Source organism: Chelonia mydas, chromosome 10 (genome assembly GCF_015237465.2).
Source record: "Chelonia mydas isolate rCheMyd1 chromosome 10, rCheMyd1.pri.v2, whole genome shotgun sequence".
NCBI classification, from domain to species: domain Eukaryota; kingdom Metazoa; phylum Chordata; order Testudines; family Cheloniidae; genus Chelonia; species Chelonia mydas.
The window spans coordinates 57432126-57456566 of NC_051250.2; the positions used below are offsets into that span (position 1 = coordinate 57432126).

The window sequence follows — 24441 nt, forward strand, 5'->3', positions numbered from 1 at the left end:
CTGGGTGCAGGCTCTGGGCAAAGGGGGTCTGGTGGTGCAGAAGGAGGGGGTGGGGTTGCAGGCTCTGGGAAGGAGTTTGGGGGTAGGAGGGGGTGTGTGGGAAGGGGGAGGGGCAGGGCCGGCTCTAGGTTTTTTGCCGCCCCAAGCTCTGAGAGCACAACTGCCCAAGCAAATAAATAAATAAATAAATAAAAGGATGGCCGGAATGCTGTCTCTGGAATTGCTGGTGCCTAGAGCCGGCCCTGGGGAGGGGGTGCAGGCTCTGGGAGGGAGTTTGGGGGCTGGGGGGACGTGGGGAGGGAGAGCAGGCTCTGGGAGGGAGTTTGGCGCCGGGAAGGGGTGGGGGTGCAGGCTCTGGGAGGGGGTCAGGCAGTGCAGCGCTTACCAAGGCGGGGCGGGCTGGGGGGCCTCAGTGTGCTGCTTCCCATTGGCCACAGGGGCACTCGGGGCAGTGCGCGGAGGCACAGCCCCGCCCCGTGGCTGCAGGGAGGGGCTGGCAGCCACGTTGAGTGAGTGCGCAGGACGCTGCTCAGCTCCACTGCGCTGCTGGGGCTGTGTGGGGCCCCAGGCCATTTTAAATCACCCGGTGGACGCGTGGGGGCAGGTAGCGCCTGGGGGCAGCAGGCAGGGCCAAAACTGCTGGAGTCCCGCAGGCTGCATTGGGGAGGTTCTCGGGCCGCAGATGGCCCGCGGGCCGGGACTTTGAGACCCCTGCCCTTGTTATTGAAATTGGTCCTAGTTGCTGTCAGCTCCACCTGGCAGAAGGGTTACATTTATGATGCTTGGCATAACCAAGTGTGTGGGAGTTCCAATTGCTAAGGAGATTTATACAGCGATGTCATCATTGTAAACGAACTGAGGATGGATTTTTAGAGATGTAGCCATTCAAAATTGGCATGGTTTTAAAACTACCTCAGCAATGAATATTTAGAGTTATTTGAGGCTGCATATGATCTCATTCTTCCTACAGCGCCACATGGACTCTTTTGTATTACAATAAAAAGGATAGGTGTTAAAAAAAAAAAATGTAGGAAGTTGAAAGCAGTTGCCTCTGCATTTTCTGCCAGCTGAACTCAAATGGTTTGACACACTTGTGAGGGAAGATATATACTGCATACAAATCTACCTTAGCCAGAATGCCAAAGACAGCACCTTTTGAAAGAAAAAGTACTGGAGTATAGGGTGACTGGGGTTCACATGGCAGAGTGTACAGAGTGTCTTTAGTTACTCCATGGAGCCTGTGACTGGTCAGTGAGGCAGGGGTGAGTGACAAATGCTTGTGGGGGCCATAACAAAGTTGTGGGGCAATCTCATTCCAAAGATGATGGAAAACTTCCTTGGACCAAAATATTTTCCTGTTATTCTGTGTAAACGTGTTCTAGTCAATGGGTTATTCTGTGTGGACCCTGCCCCATTTCATAAAGACAAGAGAATAGGGATGAGTAAAATAGTGCTAAAATATGGTTTCTTGGAAATAAGGCACTTCTGAGAGTAATTTCTCAGCAAGGTTTCATAAAATGTTAACAATTCTAACAAAAAATTCCGAAATCACAATAGGGAGCTGCTTGCCTGAAGTATTGCAGTCACCACAGTGTACAATGTGCTTATTTCCTGTCAGTATTTCATAAAGGATTGATAGCACTGTAGGTTTGACATAGCACAGTGACTCTTTAAAAATACAAGTCCTGCGAAGCCTGACATTTGCCCATTTACTTTAGTCCTCTCCTTACAAAGCTGCTTTTTGGAAATATGTGTGTGAATGTAACAATTATCTGGGTTTCTACTGTTCCAATAGCGCAGCTAGGTGTGAATCACTTCAGTTGGAGAATAAGGTTTATCTTTGTAGTTACTAGTGTGCTTTTAAATAAAATATTTTTAAAGGAATCTTACTGCAGCACAACACTTTATTTGGCCTATAGCAACGCTTGTTGGAATTGCCATTTTATTTCATTTAATAATTCTTTAAAGAGCCTTGTTTTAAAGCTTCAGCAACCAAACAAGGGTGGCCGTTGTACTTCAGAGAAGTGTCCGTGCTGACTGCTTCAGTGACATGCTAAAATTTGGCCTCTGATAGTTGCAGCTATCAATACCTTCCAGAGCACGTCAACAGAACCATTGTTGTTGTGGGTCACAGTCAAATGGACCAAAACTGGAACCGCTTATATTTAATCTTCCAAACTTGGAGGGATAAAAATAATTTAAAAAACCCCCTCTTACTGCCACTGAAACTTAACGAAGAAAGGATTAGACTTTCTAAAGTTAGGCAGGTTTCAGAGTAGCAGCCGTGTTAGTCTGTATTCGCAAAAGGAAAAGGAGTACTAGTGGCACCTTAGAGACTAACAAATTTATTTGAGCATAAGCTTTCGTGAGCTACATCCGATGAAGTGAGCTGTAGCTTATGCTCAAATACATTTGTTAGTCTCTAAGGTGCCACAAGTCCTCCTTTTTTTTTTTTTTTTTAAAGTTAGGCAGCATGTGTGTGGTTTCCTCTCCCCCATCTCTTTTCCCGCCCCCCCACCCCCCGGCCCCCAGTGGCATACTGTGAAATCCTAATGCATCCGATGAAGTGAGCTGTAGCTCACGAAAGCTTATGCTCAAATAAATTGGTTAGTCTCTAAGGTGCCACAAGTACTCCTTTTCTTTTTGCGAATACAGACTAACACGGCTGCTACTCTGAAACCTCTCAAAACTTACTGGCTGTATTCCTGTGAGTATTCCCATTGTCCTCAGAGTGGATAACATGCAGAACAAAGACAAGCAGTCTTTAACTCATACAGTATTTATTCCCATCTGAGTGCTCTGAGATTTTCTCTTCTAACTCCCTGCAAATTGAGATGGAAATAAGTGTTGTGCTAAATTCATAAAGCTGAAAGCTTCAGGTAAAATAGGGTTGTTGTGGGTGGTGGTGGTGAGAGGGTTTGCCTTGATTATTTCCTTTTATTATTAAGTAGTTTAACATTAAGAATGGCTTATTTAGAAGAAAATCGCCACATGACAATAACAGGGAATTCTAGAGTTTTTTACCTAACCACTTGTGAAGCAATACCTTTTTCACAGTGAATCTCGCCTCAGAACCAGCTGGGCTGTTCCTGACTTCTCAGATCATTGTTCACAAATCAGAACATACATTGCTTTAGAGCCTTTTTTGGTGTTATTTCCAAGGCTTGCTGTTAGGCAGCTATTTAAAGAGCTAACTAGTAAAGCAGCTGTGGCTAATTAGGGGGGGGGGGGGGGGAAGAAAAGTGAGGAGTTGTAGAATCCAGCCTCCAAGGAATTGATCTTTGCAAAGTTAGGACCCCTGCTCCAAGCAAATATGTTATCATAAAATGTCCTTTAATTTTTTTTCCTTCAGATTAGGGTAAAATGAGGAAAATACCTGGGCCCTAGGCTGAGTGGCACAATCTGGCTCTGCATCATGAAAGGAGAACTTGGAAACCTTTGTCCGTTGCTAAGCTCAAGTAACTGTGAGCACTCATCACAGTGATGAATGGGGGTGAATTGTCCCCTTAAGAATATTTTCATACTCTGGAGCCAATGTTCCCAAGTTTCAAAAATGTGGATTTCCTTATTCCACTTTTGTTAACCTACAACAACACTGGCTGCATTGGAGTTTTTGTATCCAAAACTCAAAGTAAAGCAGCAAGAAAAGACCTACCTTTTCTTTTGTTGATTGAATTCTTTTGTTGATTCTTTTGTTGCCTTCTTGCACATAGTTGATTTCCAGTATCAAATTAGAAGCTTAACTGAAATTATTTTTAAAAGCCCTGCAAAACGCAACCAACCTACATACAGAAAACAAAGAAGGAATGCTGCTTTTATTGCCTAGAAAAGGAATTTTAATTTTATTTTAATTTGGCCATTGTATTGCAAGTGACACTGACAGCCAGGCTTTCATGTAATAAAGTATTTTATTAAAAATTCTATTTACGCACGTTGCATACATATTTCACTTGGCTACACTGCAATACAACAGCCTATTCGTACAAGCTTGTCGCTTCTATTCTTTAGGTATTTCTTTTGGTGTGTTTATAGAGCTCATCACCACAGCTATGAGCTTTTTGTCTGCATAATAACATATTACTCAAATATCCTGTCCCTTTTCTGAGACCTACAGGCCAGATGTGGAGATTGTAGGAAATAACAGTATTTTTATGAAAATTGTGACTCAGTTTACCCATTTGCTTTTGTATGGCTACCTACTTGGTTGCAAGAAGCTAGCTTCTTTCCAAAGACACACTTGCTGGGAGCATGAGAACAAACATTGAATGGACTGGGTGGGAGTCATATAGACATGTCTGTGTTGGCATGATTCAAGTACCAAGAGTCACCAAGGCTTGGATAGAGCTACCTTGGAGATGGTCAGGTCCTTGGTCTCCACTATTAACTTCTAATGGCTGATGCCCAAGGGAACTTTTTGTAATACAGATGGGTGATTACCTGTCTGACCATAACCCCTCCCCTACCTTGTAGTGCTGCTTGTTGGAATGTAGGTGGAACAGGGTACACACTGGTTAGCAGGCATGATAGTTGAAATGTTTAGTTGTTACCTGATCCAAAACAACTTCACATGTTAAATGAACCGTAAAATAAGCCACCACAGGTCAGAGAGCTGTAGCAGAGCTGTACTGCAGTATATGCCAATACTGGTGAACTAATCATGGATCTTCTTGCTTCAACCCAAAACCTCTGTGTAACAAGGAGATCCCATGGGGTGTAACTCTGCAGTTCACAGGAGGTGAAATTATGTTTGCAACTTATGTTATATTCTTATGTTTAATAACTTTTTTTAACAAGTGCAGACAAGAATTTTCATACTTTAGCTACATATTCCTCCATAAACAGGGAACCTATTTGTGTTTTCTGTATGTGATATAATAGTGATTAGGTTTGCATAAAATAAATACATGGCTTAACTTAGTGCTGGCAGAACAAGATCCTAAATTTCCCCATCAAGTTTGAACTGTAATGATGATAACCAAGCATTCCGCCCCCCCCCCCCCTTTTTTTTAAACAACTTGACTCAAGGAATTTGTGTGGCTGCCATCTTGGGATAGTTTATTCACTTCCATGTTTGGAATATCTGAAGTGTCACAGGACTGTCCTATAAATCATTGGCTGTTGCAGATCAAGTATATTGAATGTATGAGTTGTATTTTTTTGGATTCATGTGCTTTAGGTCCATTACATGAAAGGAAAATGTCACAGGCATAGAATCAATATACACAGTGATTTAATGAGAGATTTGTGGGTGACTGTCATGTTAAATAATATCAGACATGAGTCTTGGTTTTGGGAATGAGTTGAAATGTGCTTATCAAAGCATGTCATGTTGTTTCAAATTAGCTTGCTCATATATATATTTATATAATATTTTAGGTTACTTTCAACTGAAAGCTTTTATCAGCAGACTGAGCATCAGAACAAAGCACCATGAAGTAAACTTCTGTGTAAATTTGTATGTCCAACCATACCAATACTGAAGCCTTGTCATGCAAATAGAGAGAATCTTACTATGGAATGCTGAAATTAATAAAACCCAATTAAAGAAAATATATATTAGCCATTGATCTTCTATGAATCCTCTGACTGCATGAATCTGGAGGCTGCACGTGGTTTAAAAAAAAAATTCATCCCTAGCTTAACAGCAAAATGGAAAATTCCAAAATAAGTGTCTTATTCTTTCTGATCTCTGTTAGTGCCTCCAGCAACCTGAAAAATGGAAGATTAAGTGCACATCTGAACCTAGAATATGGACCTATTATAATATCAGTGCTTGACAATCTTTAGGTAGCTTTAAGAAAAGGGAGTACTTGTGGCACCTTAGAGACTAAGGTGCCACAAGTACTCCTTTTTCTTTTTGAGGATACAGATTAACACGGCTGCTACTCTGAAACCTTTACGTAGCTTTGTAATCTTATGAATTAGTCGGTGACCAAACTGTTCATTGTCATAATCAGTTTGAATATTTAATTCTCTTCCTTTCTGAAAGCTGATTGTGAGGGGTGAGCTGCAGAATTATACTTTAGTAATGCTGTTAGCTAGGCCTGTTTCTGGGGGCAGTTTTTTTTTTGCTTAATGTTTGCACGAAGAGAGAGGTTCATGACAGATTTGACATTCATTCAACTGTTTTTAGTTTGATATGTTGGGAATCAGGTACACAACTCCCATTATATTAATTAGTTTTAGCAAAAAGACATGACACAATATATGTTCAAGCAATTACTGTGACCGGTGGTGTGTGACTACCCCAGCAATGCACAATTTTCTCATGTTCAGAATGCTCTTTGGTGTCAGGAAATGGTACATCTAAAGAAGGAAAACTCAGATATGTGCATTTTCTGCATGTTACTGACAAAGATAATGACATTACTGGCAGTCGATCAGAATGATAGCTTGCTTTGTGGCACTCAACAGGCCTTCTGAAAAAATTGATATGATAGCTGCAGCCCCCATGTCTGACATTCTTCTTGGCCAGTGGGACCCTGCTACCAGTGCCCCCCAGTTGCTTAAACACATTCCCCCAAAATCCACCTAGCTGGAGGAGCTCTACTTTCTAGTTATACTGTCAGGAAAGCAAAGAGTACAGTCTTAGCAAAGGAATTTCTTAACCATAGACACTCGAAAGTAGTAGTGAGTTACAGATCTTTGGAAAATAAACAGTCCTTGAATCCAGTCTGCCTTGTCTGAGTCCTGGGTTTGGTCACTGTCCTCAGGCTAAGCAGCGCTGCCTCTTCTTGACCTGATCTATTTGCCAGCCACCATAACATGCAATTTGGCCCCCACCTCAGAGAAGTAGCCACCTTTTTAAAAGGTTTCAGAGTAGCAGCCGTGTTAGTCTGTATTTGCAAAAAGAAAAGGAGGACTTGTGGCACCTTAGAGACTAACCAATTTATTTGAGCATAAGCTTTCGTGAGCTACAGCTCACTTCATCGGATGCATCCATGAAGTGAGCTGTAGCTCACGAAAGCTTATGCTCAAATAAATTGGTTAGTCTCTAAGGTGCCACAAGTACTCCTTTTCTTAATGTAAGGAGAGTGGTCACTTTAGGTAAGCTATTACCAGCAGGAGAGTGAGTTTGTGTGTGTGTGTGGGGGGGGGGGGCGTGAGAAAACCTGGATTTGTGCTGGAAATGGCCCAACTTGATTATCATACAAATTGTAAGGAGAGTGATCACTTTAGATAAGCTATTACCAGCAGGAGAGTGGGGTGGGAGGAGGTATTTTTTCATGCTTTGTGTGTATATAATAAGATCTTCTACACTTTCCACAGTATGCATCCGATGAAGTGAGCTGTAGCTCACGAAAGCTTATGCTCAAATAAATTGGTTAGTCTCTAAGGTGCCACAAGTACATCTTTTTAAAAGTCTCCCTCTCCCCTTCTGGCCCATGTGGCTCAGGCTGAGAAACTGCAGTTCCTTCCTTGTTAATTGTTCTTGCAGATAGTCTCAACTATTAGCCCATCAGATTTGATTGCTCTCTTTGTTTAGCCCTGTGGTAGGTATCCCACCTATAACATGAGCACAAAGAAGCTTTAAACTAGGAATTTGGGGGAGATGGTTGGGAGATGTCCAGGTAATCTCCACGCTGGATTTTAGCACTGAGAGGGAAGAAAACGAAGTAAGAGAGGATACAGCCCTGGGTAGGAGAATGTATATAAGGAGGAAGGGCAGTGTAGATACCAGTCTAATAGGTTATACTGGCTGTAGAATGACCGTGCCTAATAGGGTACAGAATGTGAGTGAGGCCAAACAGCAAAAATTAAGATGTTTGTACACCAGTGCGAGGAGCCTAGGTAACAAAATGGAGGAACTAGAGCTACTGGTGCAGGAAGTGAAACCAGATATTATAGGGATAACAGAAACATGGTGGAATAGTAGTCATGACTGGACTACAGGTATTGAAGGGTATGTGCTGTTTAGGAAAGACCGAAATAAAGGTAAAGGTGGTGGAGTAGCATTGTATATCAATGATGAGGTAGAACGTAAAGAAATAAGAAGCGATGGAATGGATAAGACAGAGTCCGTCTGGGCAAAAATTACTTTGGGGAAGAAAACTATTAGAGCATCCCCTGGGATAGTGCTTGGGGTGTGCTATAGACCGCCAGGATCTAATTTGGATATGGATAGAGCCTTTTTCAATGTTTTTAATAAATAAATACTAATGGAAACTGTGTGATCATGGGAGACTTTAACTTCCCAGATGTAGACTGGAGGACGAGTGCTAGTAATAATAATAGGGCTCAGATTTTCCTAGATGCGATAGCTGATGGATTCCTTCACCAAGTAGTTGCTGAACCGACTAGAGGGAATGCCATTTTAGATTTGGTTTTGGTGAGTAGTGAGGACCTCATAGAAGAAATGGTTGTAGGGGATAATCTTGGCTCAAGTGATCATGAGCTAATTCAGTTCAAACTGAACGGAAGGATTAACAAAAATAAATCTGCAACTAGGGTTTTTGATTTCAAAAGGGCTGACTTTCAAAAATTAAGAAAATTAGTTAGGGAAGTGGATTGGACTGAAGAATTTATGGATCTAAAGGTAGAGGAGGCCTGGGATTATTTTAAATCAAAGCTGCAGAAGCTATCGGAAGCCTGCATCCCAAGAAAGGGGAAAAAATTCATAGGCAGGAGTTGTAGACCAAGCTGGATGAGCAAGCATCTCAGAGAGGTGATTAAGAAAAAGCAGAAAGCATACAGGGAGTGAAAGAAGGGAGGGATCAGCAAGGAAAGCTACCTTATTGAGGTCAGAACATGTAGGGATAAAGTGAGACAGGCTAAAAGTCAAGTAGAGTTGGACCTTGCAAAGGGAATTAAAACCAATAGTAAAAGGTTCTATAGCTATATAAATAAGAAGAAAACAAAGAAAGAAGAAGTAGGACCGCTAAACACTGAGGATGGAGTGGAGGTCAAGGATAATCTAGGCATGGCCCAATATCTAAACAAATACTTTGCCTCAGTCTTTAATAAGACTAAAGAGGATCTTAGGGATAATGGTAGCATGACAAATGGGAATGAGGATATGGAGGTAGACATTACCATATTTGAGGTAGAAGCGAAACTCAAACAGCTTAATGGGACTAAATCGGGGGTCCCAGATAATCTTCATCCAAGAATATTAAAGGAATTGGCACATGAAATTGCAAGCCCATTAGCAAGAATTTTTAATGAATCTGTAAACTCAGGGGTTGTACCATATGATTGGAGAATTGCTAACATGGTTCTTATTTTTAAGAAAGGGAAAAAATGTGATCCGGGTAACTATAGGCCTGTTAGTTTGATATCTGTAGTATGCAAGGTCTTGGAAAAAATTTTGAAGGAGAAGGTAGTTAAGGACATTGAAGTCAATGGTAAATGGGACAAAATACAACATGGTTTTACAAAAGTTAGATCGTGCCAAACCAACCTGATCTCCTTCTTTGAGAAAAAAGAAAAGGAGTACTTGTGGCACCTTAGAGACTAACCAATTTATCTGAGCATAAGCTTTCATGAGCTACAGCTCACTTCATCGGATGCATACTGTGGAAAGTGTAGAAGATCTTTTATACACACAAATCATGAAAAAATACCTCCCCCCACTCTACTCTCCTGCTGGCAATAGCTTATCTAAAGTGATCACTCTCCTTACAATGTGTATGATAATCAAGTTGGGCCATTTCCAGCACAAATCCAGGTTTTCTCACCATCCCCCCCCCCAAACCCACTCTCCTGCTGGTAATAGCTTATCTAAAGTGACCACTCTCCTTACAATGTGTATGATAATCGAGGTGGACCATTTCCAGCACAAATCCAGGGTTTAACAAAAACGTCGGGGCGGGGGGGCGGGGGGGTAGGAAAAAACAAGGGGAAATAGGTTACCTTGCATAATTAGTCTCTAAGGTGCCACAAGTACTCCTTTTCTTTGAGAAAGTAACAGATTTTTTTAGACAAAGGAAACGCAGTGGATCTAATTTACCTAGATTTCAGTAAGGCGTTTGATACCGTGCCACATGGGGAATTATCAGTTAAATTGGATAAGATGGGGATCAATATGAAAATTGAAAGGTGGATAAGGAATTGGTTAAAGGGGAGACTACAACGGGTCCTATTGAAAGGTGAACTTTCAGACTGGAGGGAGGTTACCAGTGGAGTTCCTCAAGGATCAGTTTTGGGACCAATCTTATTTAATCTTTTTATTACTGACCTCGGCACAAAAAGTGGGAGTGTGCTAATAAAGTTTGCGGATGATACAAAGCTGGGAGGTATTGCCAATTTAGAGAAGGACAGGGATATCCTACAGGCGGATCTGGATGACCTTGTAAACTGGAGTAATAGTAACAGGATGAAATTTAATAGTGAGAAGTGTAAGGTCATGCATTTAGGGATTAATAACAAGAATTTTAGTTATAAGCTGGGGACGCATCAATTAGAAGTAACGGAGGAGGAGAAGGACCTTGGAGTATTGGTTGATCATTGGCTGCTCATAGTCATCCTATGTGATATGGCTGTGAAAAAAGCTAATGCAGTCTTGGGATGCATCAGGAGAGGTATTTCCAGTAGGGATAAGGAGGTTTTAGTACCGTTATACAAGGCACTGGTGAGACCTCACCTGGAATACTGTGTGCAGTTCTGGTCTCCCATGTTTAAGAAGGATGAATTCAAACTGGAACTGGTACAGAGAAGGGCTACTAGGATGATCCGAGGAATGGAAAACTTGTCTTATGAAAGGAGACTCAAGGAGGTTGGCTTGTTTAGCCTAACTAAAAGAAGGTTGAGGGGAGATATGATTGCTCTCTATAAATATATCAGAGGAATAAATACTGGAGAGGGAGAGGAATTATTTAAGCTCAGTACCAATGTGGACATAAGAACAAATGGGTATAAACTGGCCACCAGGAAGTTTTAGACTTGAAATTAGATGAAGGTTTCTAACCATCAGAGGAGTGAAGATTTGGAATAGCCTTCCAAGGGAAGCAGTGGGGCAAAAGATCTATCTGGCTTTAAGATTAAACTCTATAAGTTTATGGAGGAGATGATATGATGGGATAACATGGTTTTGGTAATTAAATATTCATGGTAAATAGGCCCAATGTCCTGTGATGGGATATTAGATGGGGTGGGATCTGAGTTACCCAGGAAAGAATTTTCTGTAGTATCTGGCTGGTGAATCTTGCCCATGTGCTCAGGGTTTAGCTGATCGCCATATTTGGGGTCGGGAAGGAATTTTCCTCCAGGGCAGATTGGAAGAGGCCCTGGAGGTTTTTCGCCTTCCTCTGTAGCATGGGGCACGGGTCACTTACTGGAGGATTCTCGGCTCCTTGAAGTCTTTGGACCATGATTTGAGGACTTCAAGAGCTCAGACTTAGGTGAGAGGTTTTTCACAGGAGTGGGTGGGTGGAATTCTGTGGCCTGCGTTGTGCAGGAGGTCAGACTAGATGATCATAATGGTCCCTTCTGACCTAAATATCTATGAATCTATAAGAACAGACTGACCTTGTCAGGATTAGACTAGCTTTCAACACTACCTGGGTGCCATAATCCAACATGGAGATCGCAATGAAGGTTATAATCACAAAATGGCATTCACACACCAAAATGGAGTTCACAATTCGACAGACATGCCCCCAGCCTGTCACAGAAAGCATCTGTGTTCAGCTGACTAGTTAGTTTTGGTTAATGGAGGGCTAAACTTCATTTGCCTGTCCACATCTGATGACCTCCTGTTCCCCCTTGCTGTACCTAGATTACCTCACCAAGACATGCAGTGCTTATTTGTTGTTTTCTTGGCCGCCTCCTGCTTCTTCACTGTGCTTATCCGTTTCACTGTGAAAGCTGAGTAACATGGCATAGCCAAAGAATTTTGGGGCCTTTGCATGGACATTGGGGAACCCTAGACCAGAGTGGCACTGTGACCCTATGTGCCAGGTCACAAATGTCGCTCACTCAACACTGGCCCGTCTGCACCCTGCCCCCATCATGATGGGGAGGCAGTGGGCTAAACTTGAGTGAGTGGTGCTGTGCTATGACCATTTTTTTCCGACATTCAGCTTCCCCCTCCCCCAAGATATATGCGGGGGGGGGGAGGGGGAAGGGGTGTATGTGTAAGTTCACCAAGCACATATGAGCGAATCCAGGCCTGCTGACTGAAGAGTTGTTGTATTGTCAGCATGTTTTCAGTCTTTCCACTTTCTTTCTAATCCTGTGGGATTTATATGAGGGGTAAGGTGGAGGATATAAGAATAGCCATACTGGGTCAGACCAATGGTCCACCTAGCCCAGTAGCCGATGCCAAGTGCTTCAGAGGGAATGAACAGAATAGGCAATCATAAAGTGATCTCTTCCCTGTCATCCACTCCCAGCTTCTGGCAGTCAGAGGCTAGGGACACCCAGAGCACGGGTTGCATCCATGACCATCTTGGCTAATACCCATTGATGCATTTCTCTCTTGGGGGCTAGTACTTTGTGTCATGTTTTACACAATATCTTGTTTCTTAATTCCTGTAATAGCTGTACTTTATTTTTCATAGTATTTGTATCTCTGGATTTAAGATTTCCCTGTGGATTGTCTCTTAATCCCAATAAAATCACTGATTTTACATACTATTTTTTCTCCCAAATAAATCCTCCAGCAGCTCCCTCAATGAAGTGGCAGTGTCTTTTAATAATGACAGCTGCTGTCAGGCTTCCGGTCTCATGGCACTTTGTTAGAATATGCATATAGTGCATGAGAATGATGTGCTGGTGGACTTTCATCAATTCTTAGACCACTTCATAACTGATATCAGTTTGTTTTTGGACCTCTGAGTCTGCCCTGATATTTGTAGTTCAGATTTTTGGAGGAGGAGTCAATTTTCATGTATATTCAGACTCATAAAGCACAGACCTAAAAGTACTGTACATTGTCATGATTGAGCTGAGTGTCTGAATTATCTGTTTGTGACCTGTTATACGACATATAACACATGGTCTGTAATTAGTAGGACCAAATGAATTTTCTTTACAAATTCTTAGACTCTCTGTGGAGAGTTTCTTTCCTCTAAAGTTTTGTTTTTATCTGATCTTTGCTTGTATAGCCATTTTGGGTACATGGGTCAAATCTTACTTTACCAAAAGTCAGTTTGCATTGGTGATATTTGTATCTTGCTTGTAATAATGAGAATGGGAGTTAGATCTTAGAAGTAAGAGAATTCTGCATTGACTTGCATGCCTCTTGGCTGCAGGTAAAGAATTCAATAGCTTGTAGGATTGCTAATTAAAGCTAATAATAACTTCACTGACCTGCCTTGGAACTGAAATGCCTAACAGAAATTGCTCTGGTCCTTGGAGGACTGAGATTTTGTTTCTGTGAATGTGTCTGGGAAAGCTCATGCTCTCATGGTTCTGTATTTAGTATAAATTCAGAGTAATGATCTAAGGAGGGGGGAGAGAGAGAGAGATATGGGGAAGAGAAGGGCAAACAGATCTGTCAAATCTATTCCACAGTAGGGTATTACTTACAGAGGTTGATAGTCTGAGTTAAATCACCTTGTTAAAAGTGGAAATATTGAAAAGAAAACTGGAACAGGAGTTGGATCATTCATTCATAGTTAAACATTCTCTCCAATACTTAGAATTAATTTGCGTAAGTATGCACAAAGGGGTCTGAGGGAAATCTAGGCTTTAATTTGGGCAAGTGTCCAGAGAGCTCAGAAGTATTTTAACTGGCAGACTAGATTGCTGACTATGGAGAAAATAATTATATTAGCTCTAGTTTTTCAAGGGGAAGTGTGCCCTAGACCACCTTAATGTAAATATTATTAGCACCAGACAGAAATGTCCCCACCCCCCTTAAACCTTTCACAAGCCATCAGCAGGGTGACAGAACTGTCTCCTTCTGCTTTTTTTTTCTTGCTGATGAAATGATTAGAAATCAATCCATGAAATTAGAGGAGAAAGATGCCCTTTAAATTCTAATGGAGACAGTAGTAGTAGTAGTACTTTATTAAACAAGTAGTCCAACTGAAACTCATAGGACTACTTGTGCAGAAAGGTCCTACTCAAAGGCAGAATTTGAGCCCTAGATTTTAGGGTTATCTTTACAAAAATTGTGTTCCAAACAGTCTACAGTTGACCAGTACGTGGTGTTCACTTTGGCAAGCCAAGGTCAACAAGAAAGAAATGAAACACCATGTGCGCTGAACAATGCTCACAAATAAGGACATTTCAAATTCTGTATACTGAGCATACAGAGTTTACTAAATGAAAGAAGTTTTGCTCTCTGTGAGTTAAATTCTGGCACTTAGCCACAGCTCTGCACTGGTGAATATGTAGAGCTACCTTAGGGTGACTGGACAGCAAGTATGAAAAAAAAATCAGGATATGGGGGGGAGGGTGGTAATGGGCGCTATATAAGAAAAAGCCTTGACTATCAGGACTGTCCCTACAAAATTGGGACATCTGGTCACCCTAAACTAAGTTCACCCTGGGGAGTACAGGGAGGCTTTCAGAATACCTCCTAGTGCACAGAAGCATGTAGTCTGACCAGGTCGGGCCAGATGGCTACAGGAGAGTGATAGAAGACAGATATATTAGCCCCAGATTAAGCAGGTCCCTTTTCCCTGGGTAAGGTAACAGGGACAGTTCCAGAACAATTAGGAACTTGCTGGAACCAATTAAGGCAGGCAGGCTAATTAGGACACCTGGAGCCAATTAAGAAACTGCTAGAATCAATTAAGACAGGCAGGCCAATCAGGGCACCTAGTTTAAAAAGGACCTCACTTCAGTCTGTGGGGGGTGTGCTGCTGGAGGACTGAGGAGTACAAACGCTATCTGGCATCAGGAAGAAGGTCCTGTGGTCAGGATAAAGAATGTGTGGGGAGGAGGCCATGGGGAAGTAGCTGTCACACAGCTGCTACAAGAAACACTGTAGACAGCTGTGATCCACAGGGCTCTGGGCTGGAATCCGGAGTAGAGGGCGGGCCTGGGTTCACCCCATCCCCCCAACTCCCTATTGGATAGGGGAGGAGTTGTCCTGGACTGTAGGTCCCACCGGAGGGGAAGGTCCCTGGCCTGTCCCCCGACCCACTAGGTGGATCAGCAGAGACTGCGGGGATCGTTCCCCTCCCGTTTTCCCCATGCTGGCCAGTGATGAGGTTAACTGAGTGAACAGCAGGTTTGAGCCACTAGCAAAAGTGGCCAAACTGAGGGCTGTTGTGAATCTCTGAGGCAAGCAAATCTGCCAATAAGTGCAGGACCCACCAAGGCAGAGGAGGAACTTTGTCACAGTAGGTATGATATCCCCCTTCAAGAAGGGTGATATAATCCTCTCCTTAAATTTATTGCAGCAAGACCATTTCTAAAAAGAAACATGACCCCCAACACTATGGAGTCACTGTTGTGAGGAACTGAGTACCTCAACACCCATAGATATGATAGTATCCTTCGCAGAAGGGAAAAAAAAGAGGCAGGACTTGGTGGTAACTAATATAAAGGAGACTCTTAAGCGAAGCCGCTGGGCACAGATGCACTGTGGTTTTCTATCTTCAAAACTAAGTAGAGCCTGTGCTGCTTATTGTCACCATTTCCCCAAATCCCAGCCTGGACTAAGTAGAAATGGAAGGGGCTGATTACTACACTTCATACTTCAGTGGCTATGGAGAGCACTCAAATTTGTAGGATTGAGTTCTTGACATCTAACATTTAAAAATAGCAGAAAGTTAACTAGTTTCTCCACAGGAAACACCCCCCCCCCCCCCTTTGCACTCCTTTATGCATGGGATGGAGGGAACTAAATACAAGTATGGCAGAGAAGACAGAAGAAAGGGAATGGAGGTTTTGTGACATGCTTCTCCCTCCCTATGAAACAGCCAGCAGGAATTCCCTGTACCCTGTCTCTGCAGTTTCAGGACTCCACGTGACTTGCTCTTGAATCTTTTTTTTGCTTGTCATTTTTATGATTCTATACTATATTGCATATTTCTAGCTCAATTTATATATCCAGCAGTCTCCCGTCAGCATTGCATAGTGTGGACCCCATGGTAAGTAGATCTAAGCTACGTTGATTTGAGTTACACTATTCACATAACTCAAATTGCGTAGCTTAGACAGACTTTTCCCTTTAGTGTAGGCAAGGCCTGAGTTACTCAATTCAGTCCCTTACTACCTAAATTTGTACTCTGAAAGTAGCCAGAGGACTCTAAAACTTTCCAGAAAGAAAGTCTGGAATATCTTCTTTTATGTTGGTGTGAGATTTCTGCAACAAACTCTCTTAATAAGGATCTGTGCCAGCTTCCATTGAAGTCAGTGGCAAGTTATCCATTGAATTAACAGGAGCTGGCTCTAGCCCAATAGGAGATTCCAATATCCGCAGTAGTTTGTGTGCTGTAGTAGAACATCTAATGATTAATACTTAATCCTGCCATGACTGCAGGGGACTAGACTAGATGACCTGTCAAAGTCCCTTCCAGTCTGATGATTCTATGAAGTGTGCATGTAAACCAAAATTTTCAAGCTTCCGTGCCTATAGTCTGGCACCTCAATCCATAAGTAGGTCCCTAAAAACCCTTCAGTTAAAGCACTTAACTGTGAGCAATCAAGTGTAAACATTTTTGCCCTGCTGCTCACAGCCTCACCCCACTAATACAGCTCAAGGGCAAGTGGAGAGATGCTTTCTGCCAGATTTAGAACCCAATAGAAAAGTCACAGGTTCTGTATTTAGAACGGAAGAGTTGACATTCTAGATCCGTTTAGCTCTGGAGAAATACGAGGTCTAGTCTGCTTGATTTGTTTTATTTTTTCTAGCCACATTTCAGTGGGGGCAGGTGGGTGCTCAGCACTTTTGAGTCCATAGTTAAGCATGACTTTCAAGTAGGTTCCTGTTTTAGCACTTCTCTAATCATATTTGTATATAAGATTCCATTCTGTAGATATCCTCAAATCTGACAGAAGTAGAAATCAGCCCCAATTTTCAGCCACAGTAAATTCTGCTATTACTATTTATTCTCTATTAGATAAAAACCTAAAGACTGCAGTGGCCAGATTCTGATCTTAGCTACCCAATAAAAAAAAATTGGGAGCATCTCCGTCAACTTCTGTGACTACTTTTTGACCAACTCCTGCACAAGAGCAGAATTTGGCCTTTGTTTTCTTAGTAGTGACTGTAGTGATTTTATTTGCAAAACTGGCAAAACTGTACTGTTAGTAACTAAAGGAAACACAAAAGTTCCATACCACACACACATGCACATCTTACATTACATACTTTTTAAAAACCTCATCAGAGCAAGCTGTCACCTAGGATTTCCCATGCAGCACCTCTTGTTAATTCCTCAGCTGTCATGACTTTGATCTCATTTGCTAAGAAAATTCCAATCTATTATTTTCCTTACAAAAAAAACTGTTCTCTGTTAAAAGAACAAGCTTGCATAATGATGTAGATTTCAATTTCTATTCCCCGGTAAGCAGAAGGTAAGCATGATGGAGATGGAGCACAATAAATTACTGAGTGATGAGCCAGCTGGCTCTCAATGCAGTATTCCACTACAGTTGCTCCCCAGTTGCTGGTATGTATATTGGCACTTAAGACTTGCGAGACTGATAATCTAAGTTCCCTTCTCTACTTTAAGTCTAGATGGCCATTTTACAACCTTCCTACAACCTCATAGCTGCACCATCCCAGGAGCAGACCAGAGAATGAATTGGTTGGGTTACCTTCCACCCAAGCACAAGGGAGGAATTGTACTTTATCCTTTTCACAGAACAGTTTACTGCTCCCACTGCACCTGTTCATCTACTTTGGGGGTTGAGGTGGGTTGAGCCAAAGTCAGTGAAGCAGCACCATCTTCCCCTCTGTAGCTGGTGTTACAATCTGAGCAGGCTAAACAGAGGTGACCTTACTCCCCTGCATGGCTGAGTAAAGGCTGTGACAATTTAGCTCTCAATGGTGAGCCTCTGTTCTGGGTCCAGGTAAGCTACTGCTAGCCAGCTCTCTTAATTATATGCACTTGTGAAACTGGGATTAATAGCTATGGAACTCTGTTGTAGGTTAGACATACACATCTGAATAGGAACTGGCTGATTTAGCCAAGATCAGTCTTTGTTATATTTCAGTTGCCTGAAAAAGGTTTGGTAATCACTTTCCCTAGTGAGCTTCCAGGGGATAGCACTTGGGTTGGAGTCTAGGACTTGTCCTTTTAAAATGGGGTTTAAATAGCTCATAAGTTCAATAAATATGAAAAGCCCCTTAGATTCTTCATAATACAATTTAGCAGAGATACATAGTTTATAAATCAAGTATCTGAGATAAGCTGTAGGTTAAGCTTCCCTCAAGATGTCTTACAAACATCAGTTAGTTCATATTTGTATATATTTCCCCATATCTGTAATAAACAATATATCACTACAGAGGTTGTAGTCAGTGGTGAGAAATGCAGTACTTCTCAAGCATTCCCCTGGATAACAGTAACAGTCCTAGACATAGTCCATTCTCAAATGGTTTAAAAATATTTCATCAGTACAATGTAAGCTCTGGAGTGGAAATATTGCTAGTATAACAAAATATTTTATGTATTTGATATGTAGTGAATACAGAAACACCCTGGGGGGTCTCAAGGTATTGCCCTAGGTTAAAATTTAGTTACATAAAAATTAAAACTACCAGCTTCTTCTCATCCCCAAATCAGAAAATAGCCAACTAGAGATGAGATCAAACCAAAACAATACCCACTTGACCCTCTAATACCACACCTTACCATGCCTTTCCCTCTGAGAGTCCTGTAAAATATAAACATTAGTGTGTCTATAAAAAAAACATTTTTAAGTTTCCAGGCAAATAGGATTTGTTCCTGAACAGTATCTGAAGTTTAAGTAATTGCCAACATGCATTGCTTTCCCAGAATACACTTTCATTGGCTGATCATAATGTGAGGTCATGAGGCTGTTGCTAGCTGCTTATGAAGGAAATTAGTCTTCTACAAGTTAACACTTTCAGGGAAGTTACAGCACACTAACGGGTAAGGACTGGAGCAACTTTTATGAAATCAGAGTACTTAACAAGAGTTCATAACTGTGTAAACGGCCTTTGTTTTTCACAAATGCATTGTTGGGTAAACCATTTTAGAGGGAAATTCTTCAGTAAATTTTTTTTAAAAGGTGAATAGTATAAAGTTTATTTTCCACATCTACCTGAAGAGGATCATAATTTATTTTGGCACTGGGCCAAAATAATGAATCTTATCACCCAGACTTGGCATGTGCAGATAGATGGCCCCTTTTGTCTTTCTTGCCAGTTATTGCTTATTCTGCTAGGAAATCTTATGCATGCTGCTTGGAAGTGGCTGCTGGCCCATCCAAATACTGCCACACTCTCTGACTACATATGAAGCCTTACTTAGCTTCAGCAAACCGTTCTCAGCTGTAGCTAATACATAGGAAAAGAGGTCACTACACTAAGGCTACTCTGCTGAGCAATATAAAGTTGAAAACTGCATTATTAATGTAGTTAATGAAACCCCACTATTAACCCTGAAACTTCAAGTAGATTCAGCATAGCTCTCGTATGACAAAATATGCCACATAAGCCAGTGGTAAACAACAACAAGCATTGGCGAAAATAATTAATAATGAATGTATCTATTGACTGATATTTCCCATTTATCACCTATTCTACTTTGAAAGGAATGAAGAAAACCACAAACAATTAACATTTCTGCAGTGCTGCATAGATGCACTACTGTATTATCAAGAAATTGTACTTTGTTCCAGTTTTTCTAGTGTGCTGTATAAGTGATTGCTACTGTGTGAATAGTAGCAGGAAAAGGAAAGCAATGCACACGTCAAGTGAATACCTATTATGTTTTCTTCTTCTGGTGAATGTAAGCCCCTCATTAAGATGTTCAGTCATTTGTATTAGAAGAAAACGTTGAAGCTTGTTTGATGCATGGCTAGTTCTTTGTTCTAGACCCTAGTATTGGGTATTTCCATGAACAAAAGAAAAGGGTCTTTAATTAAATTGGACTGAAGTTATATTTTGGATTTCACTGGGAAAGATTGATGTCTGGAGTTTCACTTTTGCAGTTGCCAGATCTTGAAAATCTTCAACGAAGCCCTCAAAGACGCAGTAACCTTTTTAGGTGATAGAACTCTTAATTCCAAAGGACTTTGCTGCTGTATGTCTACACAATATCTCTAATGAAATGCATCCACTGATGGTGTAGAGGGCAGCAGCCAGCAAATCTATAGCACGTTGTCCAACAATGGGGAATTTTGGCAAAGGATGCAAGGAATGTAATGGGATCTGGGTCTTCAACATCCAAGCAGAGACCAGTCAGACCAATCCTTGGACCAAAATTTTCAAATGTGGGTACTTAAAGCTTAACTCCTAAATCCATATTTAGATGTCCTAACCTAAAGAGCCTGACTTTTCTGAGGCAACAATGACCCACAAATCCCACTGAAGTAAATGACATCTGCTAGTGTCTTTCCATTCTGAATACCCTCACACAATAAACTACCTGGTGCTTAATTTCCTTGCTTTGAAAGGGTGAGGGGCCAAGTCTAACCTAACCACAAATTCAAATCCAGTTGAAAGGAGTGTCATTCTATGTATTTCAAACCTGAAATTTAGACTACTGTTCACACTTTGATTATTCTTTTTTTAATCCTTAAAAAGAATAATGGTTATTACTTGAATAATTGCGAATAACTCCATTGAGGTCAAGAGGTATAGTGGTATAAAACTGATGTGAGATAAGAATCTGATTCTGGTATGCAAGGCTGCTGCAACCAGACTTTAACCTTTGTAACTAAGCTCTGCAGACCATTCTAGCCATGTTCTGTGCAGATGAGAACAGAGCAGACTTTTTTTTTTTAAAATAAATTCTTAGCTTTACCTATTCTTGTTTCTTAAATCAACCGTATCTCGTTTAAAAAAGACTAACGTTGATGTGCTTGCTAACTCTAATGGGACACATGCTTAATGTGCTTCTTAGAAGACTAGGTAGATTCTAAGTTAGGGAAACAAAGAGCAAACAAGTGGAGTCCATTGACAGAATTGTGCCTAGATTACAAAAAGGAATGGTAGCCTTGTTATAAAAGGTGCCAGAGGTGGTAAGGGAGTGGGAGTGGGCACTAACATCAAGTGAGCCTTCTGACCTTAGAGGACCTGGGGTACAGTGACCTGCTCTCATGTTTTTGATGAATGACCTGAACTTTTAACACACAAGGTTTTGTATGGAGATAATCAAAGCTTATGTTACAAACCCCAAACTACAAACAAATCTCCATCTGAGTTGTATTAAAAATTTGAAACTCAGTGTAGGCCTGTCAATGTTTTGCTAAGAGTTGTCAGCCTTTTAAGTACCTGTGGCCCAGCTGTGTGGGAACCTGGAACAGATTATAGTTTTGAGTGAAACTGGTTTTGACTGAGGTTTTTCTTAAAGTTTTTGTTATGTCAGAAAGTGGAAACACAAAGTGAGGCTTGGGGTGCAGAACCCCCTCTCCCCCCCCGAATTGAAATCACTGTGCAAGTGATGTGTATAGTATCCTCTGATGGGAAATAGTTAATAAAATTGTTATCATAAAACCTTACACAGCTACCAACAAAGGACGTACTTCTACTGCCGGTGTACAACTCTACATCTCACCCAGGGGTGGCTCTACCAATTTTGCCGCCCCAAGCAATCGCTGCTGAATTGCCGCTGCTGCCCAAAAGGCACCACCCCATTCTAAATGCTGCTCCACGCACCTGCTTGCAAAGCTGGTGCCTGGAGCCAGCCCTGATCTCACCTCAGTCTAGGGATGAAACTATATTATCCCCTCCAGATTTAAAATATTGGAAATAACCTTAGATAAGAAGGAAAACTGCTACTTAGTATTTATGGTTTACAAGGTTGAATATGAAATTAACTTTGGCAAAGTAGCAGGGCCGGTTCTAGGTTTTTTGCCGCTCCAAGCAAAAAATTTTCAGCCCCAAGCTCCGAGAGCGCAACTGCCCAAGACAAAAAAAAAAAAAAAAGGGGGGGGGTGGCCGGAATGCCGTCCCTGGAATTGTGCCACCCCAAGCATGTGCTTGCTATGCTGGTGCCTAGAGCTGGTCCTGCAAAGTAGAGAGGTTTAGTACTATTTTATGGTTGTCATATTCCAATAATCAAAGGGACACTCCTACATAAAATGGCACACTCCCATAGAAAATGGGGGTGCAACAACTTAGATGATTCTACACACAACTCCTCCGGCACAAGATTTCAAAGATATACCCCTTTCACTCCAACAGCACTCCACCAATAAATCAATTAATGAAGCAATTTGTAAAATTTCTGGAGACCTTTTTCCCTGTTTTAGAAAATATTCTTTCACAGAACAGATTGCACGATTGGTTCAAGAGAGTTTTCAAACAAATACATTTTTTAACTTAACTGTCGTCAAACATGTTAGAGGTCAGATTACCTTACAGCTACATTCTTTGAGAATGGTTTCCTCTCATTTAAAAACAGCTACATTTTCTTATAAATGTCATTTTAATGGCCATGCATTTGATTAAGAGAACATAATGTTCAAAAAAGCATGCTGAGTCCCAAAGAGTCAGTATCTCAATCTTTATAGCACAAACTTTGAAACAAAAATCATGATTGGTAGTTAGCCAGTATATTACCTTTTTTCTTCCCTCCATGTGTATTTGCTTGAGTAAAGATGAAGAAAAGCAACAAAAGTGAGAGAAATCGGAAACTTCTCATTTCTTCTCTTTCCACATGAACACTGAGGCTTTCACTACTAATTTTCTGCTGCCAAAGAGACATGGAAGATTATCAATACTTTGGAAGGAATGGTTACCCATTAATCGTTAACCTTTAACCTTTAAGTGTTCTGTTCACTGTTCCAATATTTTCCTTCTGTGCCTCACTCTAATGTGAACTGAATTTGCTTTCATCCAAATACATTTTCATTTTATGTTGCTTTTGGCAGAAATTAAATTTAGAGCTGGATCCCTACCTTATTCAGCAAAGCTCAGTTTTGAACAGATCACAATGAGGGTGAATATTCTGTTCCGAAATGCAGCTGAAGGTGGCGGGTAGTTAGCTCAGAGTTGGTTGGCTCAGTCTGAACATATTGCAAAATGACTAAAGGGAAAAAAAAAGACTAATCTAAATAGTTCACAAACCTAGAGACATCCAAGTTGGGGTTTGTGTGTGTAGAAGGGAGCCAGTGGGGCGTGGGGGGAATCAAATGTGATACGCTGAAATGCCTCACTTAATAAATAGTTTTGCTAACTTCAGTGCTATAATAGATAACTGCTCTTGTACAAGAAGAAAATATTTTTTTAGTTTAAAGTAAGCAGGCAGATTTTTATCTTGTGTGAGAAATTCATTAACAAAGCACAATTAACTGACATTTCCCTCCATTAATAAGTGTAGGGGTGACTACAAAGAAAAGTCATTGTTTGTATGGTACATTGTCTACTGGAAATCAGAGCAGGCAGTTAATAATTGTGATGTGTATGAATGTCACTACAAAGGTGTGTACTGTATTTGTGCTGTGACAGGGTGAAGTGGCCTTGTCAAGTAGGCAGGGAGCACTGCTTGTTTCTGCCCTGGTCATGTGTGAGGTGCAGTGCTGAGGGAACTACAGGCATTTAGAGGGAACATATTAAATTTTTTTTTTTCAAAGGCTTCTTTAAGGTGACAGAGTTCCTCCTAGGGATGGATTTTGACACCCTTTCTCCAGTGGAGTAATGCCTTATATTAAATGCAGTTCCACAAAGTTCGCTGGAACTACTTTTGGGATAAGGCGTTACTTTGTTGTAACAAACTCACTCCAGAATGCAAAGACTACTACCACAGGAGCATTGTAACCTGCTGATCCGGTGCACCACTTTACATATAGTTTGACTTCATGATTCCTATCACCCTGGCTTAACTATCATTTTGAGCATTTCTATCATAAACTTGAAAAGTTCACTGAAGATCACTTTGTTTTTCTGAAATATTAGTAGATCTCTACATACTTTTTTTCCATAACAAATTTAGCTTTTAAGCCAGGTTCCTACAGTATTAGGGAACTGGGGGGCTCAGCTGTCTCAACTGCCTGCCCGTAGACTTCTTGGAAATTGAGCAGCCAAGGACAAAGGGTTGCCTAGCCCCAAGGAGATTCCCTGGAGACATGAATACGGCCCCCAACCATCCTGGATTTCCTGGAGACCTTCCTGGGTGTCCCAAGAGCAGCCACAGCTGCGGGAATCCTTATTAGTCCCCCTCCAATGGAGCTGAGGTGAGGAAGAGGCACAGGATCTCAGTGGATCTTAGGGGAACCACCAGATTTGGAGGCAGGCCCTCTGCTTGGGCCAAGGTAATTAAACACTGTTGGGTTGATCTCTGAGTGGAGCCTGATATGGCTTTCCTAAAAAATCCCCTCACATGAGATTTATGGAGTGGGAGATGATCTGGATGTTGCAGGTGAGCCTGCCTAGTGCCATTGGATTAATCTCTACCCCACTGT

General features: G+C 41.4%; 1 protein-coding gene across 1 annotated transcript in view; it reads right to left on the bottom strand.

Moving 5' to 3' along the window:
- The window catches only part of LIPC (lipase C, hepatic type), a 75279-nt gene extending 52410 nt beyond the window's left edge, over window positions 1-22869 (bottom strand). Inside the window, exon 1 of the mRNA XM_007056413.3 lies at window positions 22601-22869. Coding sequence (XP_007056475.2) covers window positions 22601-22745 — 145 coding nt within the window. The 5' untranslated portion in view covers window positions 22746-22869. The remainder of the gene's footprint in view (window positions 1-22600) is intronic.
- Between the last annotated feature and the right edge of the window lie 1572 nt (window positions 22870-24441).